The sequence below is a fragment of the Dreissena polymorpha genome, chromosome 15 (genome assembly GCF_020536995.1).
Source record: "Dreissena polymorpha isolate Duluth1 chromosome 15, UMN_Dpol_1.0, whole genome shotgun sequence".
NCBI lineage: Eukaryota > Metazoa > Mollusca > Bivalvia > Myida > Dreissenidae > Dreissena > Dreissena polymorpha.
The window spans coordinates 35029597-35049333 of NC_068369.1; the positions used below are offsets into that span (position 1 = coordinate 35029597).

The 19737-nt window shown below is 37.8% G+C and overlaps 1 protein-coding gene across 3 annotated transcripts in view; it reads left to right on the forward strand.

Annotated features, from left to right (window-relative positions):
• The window catches only part of LOC127861177 (protein timeless homolog), a 162930-nt gene extending 143422 nt beyond the window's left edge, over nt 1-19508 (forward strand). For 2 of the 3 annotated variants that reach the window (XM_052399575.1, XM_052399577.1), the window contains 9 exons: nt 697-930; nt 1179-1247; nt 5281-5399; nt 6200-6507; nt 8898-9029; nt 12483-12644; nt 14047-14366; nt 15521-15676; nt 18613-19508. In XM_052399575.1, coding sequence (XP_052255535.1) covers nt 697-930; nt 1179-1247; nt 5281-5399; nt 6200-6507; nt 8898-9029; nt 12483-12644; nt 14047-14366; nt 15521-15676; nt 18613-18731 — 1619 coding nt within the window. In that variant the 3' untranslated portion in view covers nt 18732-19508. The remainder of the gene's footprint in view (nt 1-696; nt 931-1178; nt 1248-5280; nt 5400-6199; nt 6508-8897; nt 9030-12482; nt 12645-14046; nt 14367-15520; nt 15677-18612) is intronic. The other variant, XM_052399576.1, reaches the window with a different exon arrangement.
• Nucleotides 19509-19737: the final 229 nt, after the last annotated feature.

Genomic DNA, 19737 nt, shown 5'->3' on the forward strand with positions numbered 1-19737 from the left:
TTCTTCATTATTCCCGTTCCCAATAGAAAAAAAGGTATATTTTTCCCAAATGACTCCTTAGAATTCCCAATTGAATTCCCCCCTCCCCTCCAAAAAAAAAAAAGGAACAATAAGAATAATTTTTATTGTTATTAGGTTGCAACATTTCGTTTATTTCCCCCCTATGCAGCCTTATAAGGTGAACCTAATTAAAAAGAGGATATTTGTTAGATTCTGTGGAATATTGATTTTAATTCAATATTGATCATAGAAAATATGTGAAAATATATTTTCTTTTAATTCAAGATTGTTCATAGAAAATAAGTGAAAATATATTTTCTATTATCACGAGTGAATTAAAATCGATATTCCACCGAATCCAACAAATTTTCTTTTTATTTTATGTTTTTTTGTCACCGTTTATATACATTGTTACAGAGTTTAACAAAAGAATCTCGCTGGGATAATGACGTCATTTCGTCAAAAACATGACGTCATTTCACAGTAAACAGTGAAAATTATCAATAATTTTCACTGTTAATTTTCACTGTCAAATTATTAGTTTTAATTCACTGATATTTCTCTATAAACCACCAGAAAGCATAAAGTAAATATACTATGGTAAACATTATTCTGGAAAATATTATTGGAATCGAAAGCAAAAAAAACAACCAGAAATCATCTCCAAAAGTAAGTGAAATGGCGCCATTTTTTTAGAATTACAAGAGCTGCCATCCGACTATGAAGACGAAGTTGAGGACAGACCTCCTTCCATTGGTACTGGTGGTGGTGGCAGTGGCATCAGTGAGGGTGCCAGCAGCAGCGTCAGTAGTGTCAGCAGTGATGACTCTGATGCCCCAGGCGGTGGTGGCGCCGCTGATGATGCTGATGATGGCACTAGCGCGGCGGGGGCTAACATGAGTGACATCATCAGAGGGCTTGTGGCCAAAGGTGTGTATTGCTGTTCGCTGCTACCATTCACCAGAAATCTGTGCTTGAGCTGTGTTCTCGGATCGCACTGGCTAATCTGGAACAATACTTTAGGCACATTCATTAAGCCCTGTTTTTCCTGAGCTAGGCACATATAAAATATCATTCTATTCTCTCATAAAAATATGATAAACCAATAAACTAAATAATTTCTTCATGATAATTTTACATAAAAAATTACTTAAAATAGTTGTATGTCTTGTTTCTAGGTTACAAGGACCAGATTTTGTGGATTCAGCGCGGACTAACCAGGACAGCTGGCGACAGAGAGGAAGAAGGTAAACAAGAGGGCTAACTCTTGCAGCATTCGGTAAAATGACTTTCGGATCATTGCTTTCTTTCTTAATTTTGGGAAAGGGTCTTGCCTTCCCTTTTGGGGATACAAATATTGACAAAACTGTAAAATGGGAAAGCAAATCCCAAAGCAAGCTTGAGTTTTGGGGAAAATTGCATCATTTTAAAGAAATTCTCTTTGAAAAGGGAAACTTTTTCTTGGGGAAAGGGGCCTACATAAGGTCCTTGCTTAAAGTGATATTATGGGCATTTTTTCACTGTTGAATTGAGCTGGAAAGAATTAACAGGTCAAAAGAGTTAGTTTAAATGTGGTTACTGACAAATTATCTGCAACTCATCTTGCTACCAGTTGTTTATAAAAAATACATATAACATTTATGCCCCCCTTCGAAGAAGAGGGGGTATGTTGTTTTGCTCATGTTGGTCGGTCGGTCCGTCCACCAGACGGTTTCTGGATGATGACTCAAGAATGCTTAGGCCTGGGATCATGAAACTTCATAGGTACATTGATCATGACTGGCAGATGACCCATATTGATTTCAGGTCACTAGATCAAAGGTCAAGGTCACAGTGACTCGAAACTTTAAAATGGTTTCCGGATGATAAATCAAGAATGCTTAGGCTTAGGATCATGAAACTTTAAAGGTTCATTGATCATGACTGGCAGATGACCCCTATTGATTTTCAGGTCACTGGGTCAAAGTTCAAGGTCACAGTGACTCGAAATAGTTTAAATGGTTTCCAGATGGTAACTCAAGAATGCGTACACCTAGGACCATGAAACTTCATAGGTACATTGATCATGACTGGCAGATGACTCCTATTGATTTTCAGGTCACTAGGTCAAAGGTCAAGGTCACAGTGACAAAAAACGTATTCACACAATGGCTGCCACTACAACTGACAACCCATATTGGAGGCATGCACGTTTTACAAACAGCCCTTTTCAATATTTTACATGACTCACCCAGTCCTCTAAGCCGCAATGATCCGTAAAAAAAATGGTGTATTTGTGTTGTACGAACGAATATGCACTTAAACTTAATTTACATTAACATCGTTCATTGAATCATTTCTGTCGTCAGTTCTCAAAACGAAAGTACGGTTGATATTCAAATGCATTATTGTTCTCTTTCCGGGATATTGTTTAGTACGTTGATGCTGCATTAACAAATATAAGTGTATATGAAGTGAAAACTCCAAAAAATAAAAAACGGTTGCGATAGACACCTATAAACTGTTAGATGCCCATAATATCACTTTAAGAAGGGAAAGTCTTGCATCATTTTCAGTTATTACCCTCTGTCAATATGCCTTGTTAATCAAGATGAATAACTCTTGCAGCATTAACAGAGTTATTACCCTTTGTCAATATTCTTTGTTAAACAAGAGGGATAACTCTGGCAGCAGCATTACAGAGCAATATCCCTTTTTATGTCCCCCACTATAGTAGTGGGGGACATATTGTTTTTGCCCTGTCTGTTGATCTGTTGGTTGGTTGGTCTGTTGGTTTGCGCCAACTTTAACATTTGCAATAACTTTTGCAATATTGAATATAGCAACTTGATATTTGGCATGCATATGTATCTCATGGAGCTGCACATTTTGAGTGGTGAAAGGTCAAGGTCATCTTTCAAGGTCAAAGGTCAAATATATGGTTCAAAATCGCAAATTTTATAATTATACACTTTTGCAATATTGAAGATAGCAACTTGATATTTGGCATGCATGTGTATCTCATGGAGCTGCAAATTTTGAGTGGTGAAAGGTCAAGGTCGTCCTTCAAGGTCAGAGGTCAAATATATGTGGCCAAAATCGCTCATTTTATGAGTACTTTTGCAATATTGAAGATAGCAACTTGATATTTGGCATGCATGTGTATCTCATGGAGCTGCACATTTTGAGTGGTGAAAGGTCAAGGTCATCCTTCAAGGTCAAATATATGGGTCAAAATTACTCATGTAATGTCACTTCTGCAATATTGAAGCTAGCAATTTTATATTTGACATGCATGTGTATCTCATGGAGCTGCGCATTTTGAGTGGTGAAGGGTCAAGGTCAAGGTCATCCTTCAAGGTCAAACGTCATATACGGGGACATATTGTTTCACAAACACATCTTGTTCAATATTCTTTGTTAAACAAGAGGGATAACTCTGGCAGCAGCATTTACAAAGCTATACTATACCCCTTCCCCCGCAAGAGAAAGACCCCTTCTTTTTATGCCCCCAGATCGATAGATCGGGGGTATATTGTTTTTGGCATGTCTGTCTGTCATTCTTTCTGTCTGTCATTCTGTCCCAAAACTTTAAACTTACAGTAAAGTTTTGCAATAACTTTTGAAATATTGAACATAGCAACTTGATATTGTATCTCATGGAGCTGCACATTTTGAGTGGTGAAAGGTCAAGGCCATCCTTCAAGGTCAAAGTTAAAAAAAGCGGTGCATTAGGGAGCGTTGTGTTTCTGACAAACACATCTCTTGTTTTTAAAGAGAATTTCTTTAAAATGTTACCATTTTTCCCAAATTCAAGCTTACTTTAGGTAATTTCTTCCCCTTTTTCAGTTTTGTCGAGAATTTTTCCCCCAAAATGGAAGGCCAGGCCCTTTCCCCAAATCAATAAAAAAAAGCCCTTGTTCAAGCCAGAGAGAAAAAGAACACTGTGAGGACTGCATAGCCTAATCAGGGACAATATACAACGCACATGCATTAAACCCCCTTTTCACAAAGCGCAGCTCATATATTGGTGACAATATTAGTGTGGTGGCCAGCACCGCTTCACAAAATCAGGATTTTATTTCATGGTCGAGAGGATCAATGAAAATCCACGAAAATTACTGTCACATGATAAACAGGTTTTTTGCATGTGTGCATAAATTGTCATCCCAGATTAGCCTGTTCCGTCTGCAAAGGCTAATCAGGGCCAACACTTTCTGTCTAACCTGGATTTGCGCTAATTGGAGACTTCCCTTTAAACCAAGAATACAACTTAAGTGTTAAGTGTCGTCCCTATTTAGCCTGTGCAGGCAGGACTTCACAGGCTAATCCTGGGCAACACTTAATCCTTTTACCAGATGAAAATGGATTGTATAACAACGATCTTATAAACTTGAGCTTTATACTATCGCTATTTTTAGATCACACTAGGGTTTTTCCAAAAATTTGAGAATCTGTTTTTGTCGACTACGGAAAAATATAATCGTCAAAAAATGCGATAGTTGACAGTTATTAAAGAAAAATATGAAGGAAATAATAGAATAAATAGAATATTATGTGAGTTTTGGATAAAGATCAAGTTTATCATGCTGGGCTGTAACCTTTCTCGTGCTACATCGCTTCTAAGCCTTGCATGATTAACTTGATATTTATCCAAAACTCACGTAATATTCTTCATATACGCACTTGCATTTATCCCCATTATCCCAAAGCAAGGCTAGAATATATAAGTGACAGAAAGGAGGATATAATAAAGCATGTTAGCAATGCTGCAGATGAGGAATAATCAATGAAATTATAATGCCCCCTACCCCTTTCGAAGAAGAGGAGGTATATTGTTTTGCTGGATGTCGGTCTGTCGGTAGTTCATTTTGTTTCTGATCAATAACTCGTCAACGGATTGACCGATTGGCTTGATACTTCACATGTGCATTAGCCTTGGACAGTAGATGACCCCTATTGAATTTAGGTCACTAGTTGAAAGGTCAAGGTCACTGTAACAATTAGTGAAAATGGTTTCCAATCAATAACTCGTCAATGAATTGACCGATACTTTACATGTGCATTGGCCTTGGACAGTAGATAATCCCTATTGAAATTGGGGTCACTAGGTCAAAGGTCAAGGTCACTGCCTCTATAAGTGTGAAAATCAATTCTTATCAATAACTCGTCAACCAATTGACCGATTGGCTTGATACACTGAATAAACACTGCAATTTTCCCCAATTTTAAGGGACCTGGCTCCATTTCCAAAATGGTGAAAAAAAACACTGGTAATAAAAATGTGTGCGCACCCTTCAGATGAGGATGTTGGAGTTCCACTGGTACCGCTGACGGAGGAAAATGAGACGGCAATGGAGGATGAAGTGTTCTTGGACTTCTTGAAACGGCTAGGCATCGCCCCTCCAGCAAATGAACAGGTAAGAAGCCTGCTTCAGGTGGGCGATAGCAGCATTTCTGTTATGTGTATTGTCCCAAAGCATGAAAGAACAACATAAATCTGGCATATAACGTCAAATATATATGTCTTGTTCTGAGAAAACTAGGCTTAATGCATGTGTGTAAAGTGGCGTCCCAGATTAGCCTGTGCAGTCCACACAGGCTAATCAGGGACTCCACTTTTTGCTTTTATGATATTTTTAGTTTCACATAAGTCTCCTTACCAAAAATCAAGTTTAGGCGGAAAGTGTCGTCCCTGATTAGCCTGTGTGGACTGCACAGGCTTATCTGGAATGACACTTTACGCACATGCATTAAGCCAAGTTTTGTCAGAACGCGACTAATTTAGATATCAATTAAATGGACATCAAACTTCAGACTCATTATTTCTTTACCAAACAATTATATTTCCAAACATCTGGAAGTCAAACCATCAATTGTTACTTTTATAACTAGATTTTGGAAACAAATATACTTTTTGCAATTGTGAATATTAACAGCTATAAAATCCACCAAAAATGCCCTTCTCCTAGTTGCCTGCAATATATCTTATTACTGTTAATTCATAATTATTAGGGTGATATTAATTTTTGTTCATTTCCTGGGTTGAACAGATGGATGATTCTTATACAAACACGAAGAAACATGGCTGGCTCAAATTCCACTTTCTTTCAAAATCTCAAATTCATGAATTTACATGTCAACTTAAAATGCAGTTTTAGAAAAACCACAAAATTTAAATGTCATGAATATCAATGATTTTACAGTATCTGTCTTGCAGGAGGCATTCTGGCGCATCCCGGCAGGAATCTCACCTGCTGAACTCAGAAACATGGCTGACGGACTGGTTCTGGACGAAAATGGTGAACCAGTCAATGCAAGTAAAATAAAGATGAAAGCTCCTAGTGCCCCCCCAAAAAAGGATAGGAAAGAGAAAAGTAAGGAAAAGAGAGAAAAAAGGGAGGAAAGGAGGAAGGAAAGAGAGGAAATGAAGCGGCAGAAGGAAGAACGAAAGAAGAAAGTGAATGAGAAGTTTGCAATGCTAAAGGAGTTTGTGAAAAACAAAAAGGAGACAAAGAAAAACAGAAGGTTAGTGTAAGGATTTTTGTTTAACTTCAACCAATGGATAGGTTTGCAATTATTAACTGAATGCCTATCAAATTCTTATTGTTGACAATTGTTAGAAAATAAGGTGTGTTTTTTTTCAGGAGTTTTCATATTGCGAATGTTATTTCATAAGGGTCTATTAGATCCCTGGAGTTATCTGAGAGGGAGATTTTTATGCTCCGAAGGAGAGAATATAGTGATCGCACTGTCTGTCCGTCCGTCTGTCCGTCACACTTTGCGTTTAGGTTTCAAAAAATGCACATTTTCACTTCAGATAGCAATTTCATATTTGGCATGCATGTGTATTTGGACATGGTATTTCCATACACACACAAATTTTGGCCCCTGTGACCTTGACCTTGAACTTAGGGTTCGCGTTTAGGTTTCAAAAATCTGAGTTTAGGTTTTGAAAAAAGCTCATATACTTTTATCAAGCGTTTATAGGGGGCATAGGTCATCCTATGGTGACAGCTCATGTTAAAGGAACATTTGCCTGCTTTATAAACATTTAACATATCATTTATGTTCTGAATTTTTTGGGTTGGAGTTTGGAAAAAATGTACTTTTTTGCCTTTAAAAAAGATGACAGAAACAATTAAATACATTAGAACTTTGTTACAACTCCAACTTTGTAGTTGAATCCTGTTGTATACTGTACTTTACCACGTATTACAAGCAACCACGTATAATGTGCACCCAATTTTGTAACGCCAAAATGGGGGAAAAACAGTTTTCTAATTAAGAAAATGACTTAAACTCTAAATCATCATTTTACTTTTGTGCCCATGGGTTTTTCTGGGTTGATCAAGAGAGTAGCATTTTATCAAACAGGCTTTTTCACAGCCCTTTTGGGAAAAAACACATTTTGGAATTTTGATTTTTTTTGGCGCAAAAAGTCAACTGGTTTTGTGAAAAATGAATTTAATATAACTCTTTAGTATAATTCAAATTAGAAGAACAAGAACACATAAGTTATAAATGGTAGTTATATACTTTGTTGCAATTGACATAGACTTGAGGTATAATTATCATTAGACACTTCTTAATAAAAAAAATAATCTTTTTTTTTTAAATTGGGGAAAACAAATATTATTTTCAGGGCTATAGATAACAAGCGTGTTTGCGTTATTACGCAAAAAAAAAATCGCAATTAAAATAACCAAAAACGTATTTAAATTCAAATAAAGCGTACAAAAACGCAAATACAAATTTAATAACGTAATTCCCGTAAAAAACCTTGCATCACGAAACGCAATTCTTACGAACACCGGGCGTATTTTTATGACCCCGGTAGGGTGCCATATAGCAGTTGACCTGTCCGTCAGTCAGTATGTGTGTTTAATGTTGTTTAACTTTAATGTTGGCCATAACTTATGCATTATTGAAGACAGAAACTTGATATTTGGTATGCATGTGTATCTCATGAAGCTGCACATTTTGAGTGGTGGAAGTTCAAGGTCAAGGTCATCCTTCAAGGTCAAAGGTAAAAAAAATAATTCTAAGCGGCTTTCTCATGAAGCTGCACATTTTTAGTGGTGGAAGTTCAAGGTCAAAGTCATCCTTCAACGTCAAAGGTCAAGAAAAAAATATATATTTCAAAGCGGCGCGATAGGGGCATTGTGTTTCTGACGAATACATCTCTTGTTTAGACTGGTTATTTTCCATACAAAAATGTACTGGATTGTTTTTATGCCGTCCTATGAAGTAAAAAAGGCAGTCTTTCCAGAGGTTATCAATCTTTGGGTATTATTGTAATTATTCGTAGACCCATCCGATTTCTACTTTCATTTTCAATGTAATCAACTCAAAATGACCCGAAAACGGGGTGCATCGCTTTGAACAGCAATAATTTCATCAATTGTGCAGCGATTTTCACGAACTCGGTCTCATTAAACGCAAAAATGAATGAACTTTGATCAGAAATTCAGAAATTGTTTATTGTTATGTCCAGGTTCCTTTTTGAATTCCATTTGTATAAATTATATAGTAACCTTAGTAGATTTTTATTATATTATATATTTCATTCCCTAAATTACCCAATTGAGTTTTAAAAAAAACAAGGATGGAAAACCCAATTAAGCTCAAAAGTAGAGGGTGAACATTTTTGCTAAAACTCTTATTGAATTTACAAAAACCCTATTGTTGTCAAAAACAGGGGGTGAAAAACCCAATATACCTCAAAAGTTATCTATAGTCCTGTATTTTGAATTTTGTCACAATTTTGCTTTGGGAAAGGCGCCATTTAAGGAATCTGTAGATACGCCAGGAGAAGGCCTTTCAATTAAGAACAGACTCCAACTTTTTAAATTGATAGTTTAAGGTACATGTAACACATTGAAAAGTATGGAATACACTATTGTCATTGAATTCAGGTCTAAGAAGCAAGTAGAATCGTCCAGTTCTGATGATGAGGATGCTGGTAACCGTGGTAACTTGTCTACAAAGGCTGGGAACCAATCCAAAAAGAGTCGTCTTAGAAACATGGCCACCTCGGGAAGCGACAGGTTGGGTCTTAAAAAAAAAGGGCCGCCAAAAAGCCAAGTGAAAAGGGCTATGAGCAAATGGCACAAAACCAGAACAGCCTGCAAGTAACTCACAGTCTGTTCAGGTTTTATGCTGTTTGCTGCTCATCAGTATCTAAGGGTTGGAAATGAAGCCTTAAAAGCTAGAAATCTAGTAAGAAAGGTCTTATATTATATAAAAATTTCTATGGGACTACAACTGTGTCAACATACGTATCTAAGTGGTAAAGGGTTGAAAAATAGAGCTGCTCTATGGGAAAACAGGGCTTAATGCATAATTTGGAATTAAAATAACTAAAAGGATAAAAATAAACATTCTGCTGATTGATGCCAATATTTAAGCCTTTTTCTGGGAAAATGGGGCTTAATGCATGTGTGTAAAGTGTCCTCCAAGATTAGCCTATGCAGTCTGCACATGCTAATCAGGGACAACACGTTCAGCTGTTATGATATTTTAAGTATAAAGGTATAGTACGGTTTTAGGGAAAGTCCCAGTTAGGCGGAACGTGTCGTCAAAGTATGGTCACTGAGTACTGGTTTAGCCATGAAATGACTGAAATAGTGTAAAAAACAGTAAAAAATCCTAATTATCCCCTATTGCCTGGCAACACTTTTAAATCCTTACCTCTGGATCCTAACTTGTTGATGGACTGAACATCATGTCTCCTATATAACAGCATGATTTAAGTCAATATATGTGCATGCTATAATAATTTATTTTTTTATGCCCCCAAAGGAGGGCATATAGTGATCACACTGTCCGTCCCTCTGTCTGTCCGTCACACTTTGAGTTTAGGTTTCGAAAAATACTCATGACTTCTATGTCGCTTCAGATGTAACATTCATATTTGGTATGCATGTGTATATGGACAAGGCGTTTCCATATGCACACAAATTTTGACCCCCTTGACCTTGAACTTAGGGTCCGCGTTTAGGTTTCGAAAAATGTGTTTAGGTTTCGAAAAATGTGTTAAGGTTTCCAAAAATGCTCACAACTTCTATCAAAGCGTTTATCGGGGGCATATGTCATCCTATGGAGACAGCTCTTGTTAATACACCTAAACATGTCAAATTATCTCCAAGTCTAGCTCTCTAAGTTGAACCTTAGAAAATATAATATTGAAATCACTTTTATCATCAATTGTAAAGTATTTGTAAGCATAAAATCTACCAAATTAAATTCCCAATTTTAGTACACAATATATCCCAATAAAAAGGGACCCGGTTTCATTCACAAAATGGTGGAAAAAACACTGGTGGGTTGAGCCTATAATTTACTTCCAAATATTTGCATGCTTTTAAACATACCACTTAAAGAAAAGCATGATAATGTAGGTGTGTTGCTCCTTTTAAAAACATTTCTCTCATAAATGTTCATTCAGTTTTGTTGGTTTTTTCACCATTTTTGTAATGGGGCCAGGTCCCTTTGGATAGGGAAAATCGCAATGTTAAACCAAAATTTTGAAATTAGTGTTGTTGTTTTGCTTTCAAATTTTCAAATGCTTCAAAGTTGAAAATTTAAGTATTTCAATATTATATTCACAAAAGTGTAACTTGTAAAGCTGGAATGGAGATGAACTAAATGTTGAGTGAAAACATAAAAAAATCAGGGGGGGGGGGGGAAACTTCAATTGGGAATTTTGTAGGTCCCATTCGGGAAAAATGTATACTTTATTCCATTTGGAATGGAGCCGAATACCAGCCCAAATTTTTAACGAAAAAAAACCAGTCTTTATGTATTTTGTATTTATTTATTATCCCCTGCCATAGGCGGAGGGATATTGTTTTGGAGTTGTCCGTCCGTCTTTCCGTCCATCTTTCCGTCCGTCTTTCCGTCAGTCCGGAGCCATATCTTGGAAGTGCTTTGGGGGATTTCATTGAAACTTGGTATGAGTATATATATGGATAAGAGAATGATGCACGCCAAATGTAATTGTACACCATCTGTAAATAACAGAGTTATGGCCCTTTGTATCTTGAAAAAATGCTTTTTTGAATGTCAAATATAACACTTTTGTGTCCAGAAGCATATTTGCGTGGAATATCAATTCAACGAATTTGCTTGTTTATTATTGTACACAGTATATAATCACATACATAACACAGTTTAAAGTACAGTATGGTGGACGAACCAGTTATCGAACAGCTTAGAAATTACGTTAAATTTTCTTAAAATTGAAACTCTTAAAATGACAAAAGCATTTTGTTTTAACAAATGACTAACAGTTCAATCATTGAATGATTTATCTGTAAAGTTTTCCAGCAAACTTCCTTCAAGAATTTATAACAATGATTCCCTGGTTATTGTCACCTCTAGCAGACAAAACAAAATGGCGGCCGATGTAAACATGGCCTTTTACCCGACACTTCATAAATACTACTCCAGTATATACAAAGTCACATGACTTTCACGTGACCCGGACTTGGCGAAAAAATCTGCGTCTGCTGCAATCAAAATTGCAAACGGAAATATGCTTTTTGGTGTGTAAATGCACGTTTTGATAAATGCATTCAAAAAGTAATAGCAAAAAACACATAAAACGGTGTAAATAACAATAAATGCATCCCTTTAACCTGTTTTTGGCGCATTTGTTTCAAGCTAAATAGGCAAGTAGGTCATGGACTTCATGTGCGACCATTTGTTTATCAATGTGACGTCATGCGCACTTTTGCGCATGTGCATACATAACCAAAACAAAACGTCCGATAATAGGTGCTGTTCGATAACAGGTACTTACACAATACATTGCCTATCCAAAAAGATTTACAAGAGACTTTTAATGTTAACATGACAAACTTAGAAACACAATAAGATAATCAAGATCCATAGACTATACTTTATATACACATAATACAATTAAGATCTAAAGTATCCTTGTTAATCGGGTAATTAAAATCTGCCTTAAGAGGGATGTTAAAACACGTACATTCTCAAAATGGGTGTAAATAATGGAAAGTGTTTGATCAGATCTAAACACAATTTGATTTACAAGGGAACTTAAGGATGGAGCTTAAACAATTTCACTCGTAAAACAATTGTCATATATGCACTAAAACATGTATCTAGGAATTTGTATTATCATCCAGTGTTTATACCCGGGGAGCTACACATGCTCTTTACATTTGAATAACTGTGAAAGAGATTCACCAAAAACCATTCCTGTTTACATTTGTATTTTCATTTAAATTTGTTAATAAGAAATTAAACATTGATAATAAGGCATGCAAGTGTTTTTTATCCACCGCCAATTGCAAATGGAGATAAAATTGGTGTTGTGTGTCCGTCTGCAGTTCTTCCCTGTGTCACAAAATTTATTTTTGGCGGGGGATATCAATTCAACGACTTTGCTTGTTTATTCTTAAAAGAGGTGTGTTTTATGGAAAATATGGTAAATATCATTTGGATAAATTGCTGAAGACATATTTTGTCTTCAGTGACGCCGTCCCATTGAGACGTCAAAAGAAAGACAACCCTTCCAATGACCAAGATTCGTCTCACGAGACACAGTCGCCTGCCCCTAGCTCTCCCCCCAAAATGTCCGGGAGCTCTTCACAGAAGAAAAGAAGGCTGAAAAAGATTGTGGATTCTTCAGACTGGTACAACATTTAAGTGACTTTAAAGTTATAACAGCTTTGTTTGTATATCTCTCTCCCCCCCCCCATTATTTGTGTTTGTAAATATGAAATTATTCACAATAAACTGACAGAAATATTTGTACATGGTATAATAGATATATAGGATCTGGCACGAGTTGTCATATAATACCATATTTTATTAAATAAGGTCAGAAATTTTGTTAGTAAGCGAGCCTTCGGCCAGGAAAAGTAAAGGGTTAAACTAAATATTTTGTAAAAAGTGGAAACTGTCATCCCTGTAATGAAAAATGTAAAACTTAAATCTAGTAAGAAAAGTCTTTTATTAAATTTAACTTTCTAAAGGACTACATGCGTCATAATATGTTGAGACTTAATTTTTGTTTTGAAGACTCTTGACTAAATAATTTGTAAAAAGTGGAAACTGTCATCCCTAATTAGACTGTCATCCCTAATTAACTGTCATCCCTAATTAGACTGTCATCCCTAATTAACTGTCATCCCTAATTAGACTGCGCAGGCTAATTGTGTGATGACGCCTTACGCACTTGCATTAAGCCCAGAACAAGGCTTGAATATTTCGATTTGTATTCTCCCCTTCGACAAAGAGGGGGAACATTGTTTTGCTGCATGTCAGTCGGTCTGTCTCTCTGGAGACCGGTTCGTTTCCGAGCAATAACTCGTCAACTAATTGACTAATTTGCTTGATACTCACATGTGTGTCGGCCTTTGCTAGCAGATGACCCCTATAGAAATTGGTGTAACTAAGTCAAAGGTCAAGGTCACTGTCACACTAAGTGTGAAAATCGTTTCTGGTCAATAACAGGTCAAACAATTGACTGATAGGCTTGATACTTCCCATGTGCCTTGACTTTTGCAAGTAGATGAACCTATTGAAATTGGGATCACTAGGTCAAGGTCACTGTCACAATAAGTGTGAAACTAGTTTCTGATTAATAACTCGTCAATGAATTGACCAAAGGCTTGATACTTCACATTTGCATTGGCCTAGGACAGCAGATGACCCGCATTAAAATTGGGGTCACTAGGTCAAGGTCACTATTTCAATAAGTATGAAAATCGTTTCTGATCAACGAATTGACCGATTGGCTTGATACTTCACATGTGCATTTGCCTTAGACAGTAGATTACCCCCTATTTAAATTGTAGTCACTAGGTCAAAGGTCATGGTTACTGTCACAATAAGTGTGAAAATCATTTTGGATCAATAAGTCATCATTGAATTGACCGATTGGCTTAATACTTCACATGTGCATTGGCCTTGGACAGTAGATGACCCCTATTGAAGTTGGGGTCACTGGTACAAAGCCCTGTTTTTTTTTAGGGGGGGCATATTTCTTCGATCACGGAACTCTTGTTATATCTTGTCTTTCAACTTTCACAGTGATGATGATGTGCCATTGAGAAGTTTGACCTCCCAGCAGGGTCACATGCCATCCTCGTCGGTGGTCACTCTGAACAGGTCTGACTTGCTGGAAGAAGTTGACAGCAATAGCAATGATGTCAGGCACACAGAGGCAGGGGACCAATCACTGGAAACAGAGAGTCACACATCAATAAGAAAGGCAGAGACAGGTGACCAATCACAGGAAACAGAGAGTCACCCATTTGCAAGGCAAAAAGGGACAGGGAATCAATCACAGGAAACAGAGAGTCATCCATTACTGTTCCTGTCCAGTAGTGATGAAGGCAGTGACATTGAAGGTAAATATGGTAGCACTAACATTAGTTTTAAGTATTTAGCTTGATTATTCAACTATTTAGTTTAAACATATTGTTTAAAGCTCTGTTGCTTCTAAAGCCGAAAGCTTATTGAAATCATCTTGAGTCAGTTTCCTGGGTAGAACCAGTACTTGGTGTCTTTGGAAAGATCTAAACATGCTCCCACAGCGGGGATTGAACTGATGACCTCCTGAACGCTAGACGGACCCCATATCAACTACACTACGGTGATATCTTTAATTATTTATTTCTTTATTTGACGGCTTTGGGGTAATTGTGGACCCCATATCCACTACACTACGGCGATATCTTATATTATTTATTTGTTTATTTGACAGCTTTGGGGTAATTGTGGCGATCAGCACAGGCTAATCAGGGATGATACTTCCTGCCTAAACTGCATTTTTGCTAAGAAAAGACTGTAAACGAAAAATATCATTAAAGAGAAAAGTGGCTCCCTGATAAGCCTGTCAGGACAGCACAGGCTAATCTGGGACGACACTTTATGCACATGCATTAAACCCCCTTTTCACAGAGCGTGGGTCAAATATATCTGCTGCAGATATTGAAACAAAACTTGACAAATGGGCTCTGGGTCTTTATAAATATTCACTGGCAATTACATATGACTGACCAGCCTGTTATTGTGATTGTGCCCCCTTTTGTTCTTGAAATATCATGGTTAAAATGTTCATGTATGGGAAAGATAAAATTGTGTTAAGGTTTAGTGAAACTGCTTTGGGTATACATGTATCTTAAATGTGAAGCTTCCAAGACTGAAAATAGGCCAGAGAACATTGTTGGAACAGTATTCAAATTTTGTAATCCAAAATGTTTCAATGCATGTCTTAAATTTTACATACCAAAAGTACTGAAAAATAAAGATATGGAACTGTTAAAGATTAAATGTTTATGTTTACATATTTAATTTGTAGCTTCCTAAAAGACCAAAAATAGGCAAGAGAGTCTGAACAATAAAACGTCATGGTTGTATCGTGTTACCCAAAATGTTTAAGTGTATGGTATTCCTTTGATTTTTTAATTTTTAGCTTCCATAATGACTGAAAATAGGCCAGATATATAGTACAGTAAATGGTAAAAATGTTTCATAGTATGTCTTTGTATTTCATTTTTAGACACCAAACAGACTGAAAATAGGCCAGCGAGTTCAAACAGTAAAAGGTCAAGGTCGTCACGTTCGGGGTCAGATTCTGACGGGTCAAAGGTCACCCAGTTGAAGAAGAAAATGAGGCTGGAATCGTCGGGCAGCGACTCGGAGTCAAAACCAGAAGGTGGGTTATTTTTGTTTTACATATTTTTTATTATAATGAAATTATTATTTATTCATAATTATTTGCATCTTCATTTTGTAAACAAATAAAGGTATTGTCCCAAAGTTATCTAAAACAAATAAGCCTTGTTCTGGGAAAACTGAGCCTAATACATGTGCGATCAGTTTTTTCTCATATTAGCCTGTGCAGTGTGCACAGGCTTATCAGGACGACACTTCCCTTTAATTGTAATGTTTATGTCCCCCACCACAGTATTGCTTTTGCCCTGTCTGTTGGTTTGTTGCTTTGTTTGTTTGTTTGTGCAAACTTTAACATTTTCCATAACTTTTGCAATATTGAAGATAGAAACTTCATATTAGGCATGCATGTGTATCTCATGGAGCTGCACATTTTCAGTGGTGAAAGGTCAAGGTCATCCTTTAAGGTCAAATATATGGGTCAAAATCGCAAATTTTATAATTATACACTTTTGCAATATTGAAGATAGCAACTTGATATTTGACATGCATGTGTATCTCATGGAGCTGCACATTTTGAGTGGTGAAAGGTCAAGATCATCCTTCAAGGTCAAATGTCAAATATATGGCTTCAAAGAGGCACAGTAGGGGACATTGTGTTTCTGAGAAACACATCTTTTGTTGTTTTTATTAAAGGAGGTCCCTTCTTATGGAACATTTAGTATAGGCCATAAGTGTCATCCCTGATAAGCCTAGTGGACTGCACAGGCTAATCTGGCACAGCACTTTAAGCACATGCATTAATCCAGTCTAGTGGACTGCACAGGCTAATCTGACACAGCACTTTAAGCACATGCATTAATCCAGTTTAGTGAACTGCACAGGCTAATCTGGCACAGCACTTTAAGCACATGCATTAATCCAGTCTAGTGGACTACACAGGCTAATCTGGCACAGCACTTTAAGCACATGCATTAATCCAGTCTAGTGGACTGCACAGGCTAATCTGGCACAGCACTTTAAGCACATGCATTAATCCAGTCTAGTGGACTGCACAGGCTAATCTGGCACAGCACTTTAAGCACATGCATTAATCCAGTCTAGTGGACTGCACAGGCTAATCTGGCATTGCACTTTAAGCACATGCATAACTCCAGTCTAGTGGACTGCACAGGCTAATCTGGCACAGCACTTTAAGCACATGCATTAATCCAGTCTAGTGGACTGCACATGCTAATCTGGCACAGCACTTTAAGCACATGCATTAATCCAGTCTAGTGGACTACACAGACTAATCTGACACAGCACTTTAAGCACATGCATTAAGCCAGTCTAGTGGACTGCACAGGCTAATCTGGCACAGCACTTTAAGCACATGCATTAATCCAGTCTAGTGGACTGCACAGGCTAATCTGGCTCAGCACTTTAAGCACATGCATTAATCCAGCCTAGTGGACTGCACAGGCTAATCTGGCACAGCACTTTAAGCACATGCATTAATCCAGCCTAGTGGACTACACAGGCTAATCTGGCACGGCACTTTAAGCACATGCATTAAGCCAGTCTAGTGGACTGCAGAGGCTAATCTGGCATTGCACTTTAAGCACATGCATTAATCCAGTCTAGTGGACTGCACAGACTAATCTGGCACAGCACTTTAAGCACATGCATTAATCCAGTCTAGTGGACTGCACAGGCTAATCTGGCACAGCACTTTAAGCACATGCATTAATCCAGTCTAGTGGACTGCACAGGCTAATCTGGCATTGCACTTTAAGCACATGCATTAATCCAGTCTAGTGGACTGCACAGACTAATCTGGCACAGCACTTTAAGCACATGCATTAATCCAGTCTAGTGGACTGCACAGGCTAATCTGGCACAGCACTTTACGTACATGCATTAAGCCAGTCTAGTGGACTGCACAGGCTAATCTGGCACAGCACTTTAAGCACGTGCATTAATCCAGCCTAGTGGACTACACAGGCTAATCTGGCACGGCACTTTAAGCACATGCATTAAGCCAGTCTAGTGGACTGCACAGGCTAATCTGGCATTGCACTTTAAGCACATGCATTAATCCAGTCTAGTGGACTGCACAGACTAATCTGGCACAGCACTTTAAGCACATGCATTAAGCCAGTCTAGTGGACTGCACAGGCTAATCTGACACAGCACTTTAAGCACATGCATTAAGCCAGTCTAGTGGACTGCACAGGCTAATCTGACACAGCACTTTAAGCACATGCATTAAGCCAGTCTAGTGGACTGCACAGGCTAATCTGGCACAGCACTTTAAGCACATGCATTAATCCAGTCTAGTGGACTGCACAGGCTAATCTGGCACAGCACTTTAAGCACATGCATTACGCCAGTCTAGTGGACTGCACAGGCTAATCTGACACAGCACTTTAAGCACATGCATTAATCCAGTCTAGTGGACTTCACAGGCTAATCTGGCACAGCACTTTAAGCACATGCATTAATCCAGTCTAGTGGACTGCACAGGCTAATCTGGCACAGCACTTTAAGCACATGCATTAAGCCAGTCTAGTGGACTGCACAGGCTAATCTGGCACAGCACTTTAAGCACATGCATTAATCCAGTCTAGTGGACTGCACAGGCTAATCTGGCACAGCACTTTAAGCACATGCATTAATCCAGTCTAGTGGACTGCACAGGCTAATCTGGCACAGCACTTTAAGCACATGCATTACGCCAGTCTAGTGGACTACACAGGCTAATCTGGCACAGCACTTTAAGCACATGCATTAAGCCAGTCTAGTGGACTGCACAGGCTAATCTGGCACAGCACTTTAAGCACATGCATTAAGCCGTGTTTTCCCAGGGCAATGCTCAATTCAATGCCTTGTATAATGGCATCAGTTGTTAAGAGAAGACAATTAATGTTGTAGAGCCGTTCCCAGCCACATTGTATAATGGCATCAGTTCTTAAGAGAAGACAATTAATGTTGTAGAGTCGTTCCCAGCCACACTGTACACGCAGGGCCCAGAGTCCGACTCCGATCTAGACGACCACGTACCGCTTAGAAAGGCAATTAAGAAACGCAACGTCATCGACAGTGATGATGATTGACATGTAACATAACCAGCTTACGGTGACTTTTTTGTTGTCAATCAGTTCTATGTAATGTTTGGCTGAAAGTTGCTGCTGCTGATGATGAGTAGACGATGCAGATGATGATGACAAAGACGATGAGGAGGATGACAATGCAGATAATTATGAAGATTGTGATGATATATGTGAATTAGATTTTGCCATATTTAAATTAATGAGTGTTATTAACATGAAACTATGATATTTCCGATGTACCGGTACACGTTTTTGACAATATTTGTAAGTGCATTTTCTTCTGAACTTCTTTCTTTTAGGGTTACACTTATTGGTATGTGTGGGCTTGTTTCCATCTATAAATGCTATACAAATATTGGTATGTGTGGGCTTGTTTCCATCTATGGATGCTATACAAATATTGGTATGTGTGGGCTTGTTTCCATCTATGGATGCTATACAAATATTGGTATGTGTGGGCTTGTTTCCATCTATGGATGCTATAAAATGGATGATCCTTGCTCTGGAAAAATCAGGCTTAATGCATGTGTGTAAATTATAGTCCCAGTTTAGCCTGCGCAGTCCACACAGGCTAATCAGTGATGACGAAACTTTCCGACTTTGCTTTATTTTCTTTTAGAAGAGACTTCATGTGAAGGGAAATTTCCCCAAAAGCGGAGAGTGTTGTCCTACTGTTGCCTTTTCGGACTGAGCAGGCTAATCTGGGAGGACACAACGCACATGCATTAAGGCCTGTTTTCACAGAGCGCAGCTGAAATTAATTAAATATTTTACCAAAAAGTCGCGAGTTCGTGTTTTTATATCAAAAATTACATAAATCTTCTCTCTAGAACCACTTGTGATACATGAATATGCCTGAATTGACGAAAGCGTCTATGTCACATAAGTTTTAATGACGATAAATTGCACCCTAAATTGCGCCCCTTGGATATAAGAAATTTTGGTTTGTACACGAACATTTGCGGAAAAGCTACAGCTTTCACTGAATTCAGAATAACAATTTTACTAG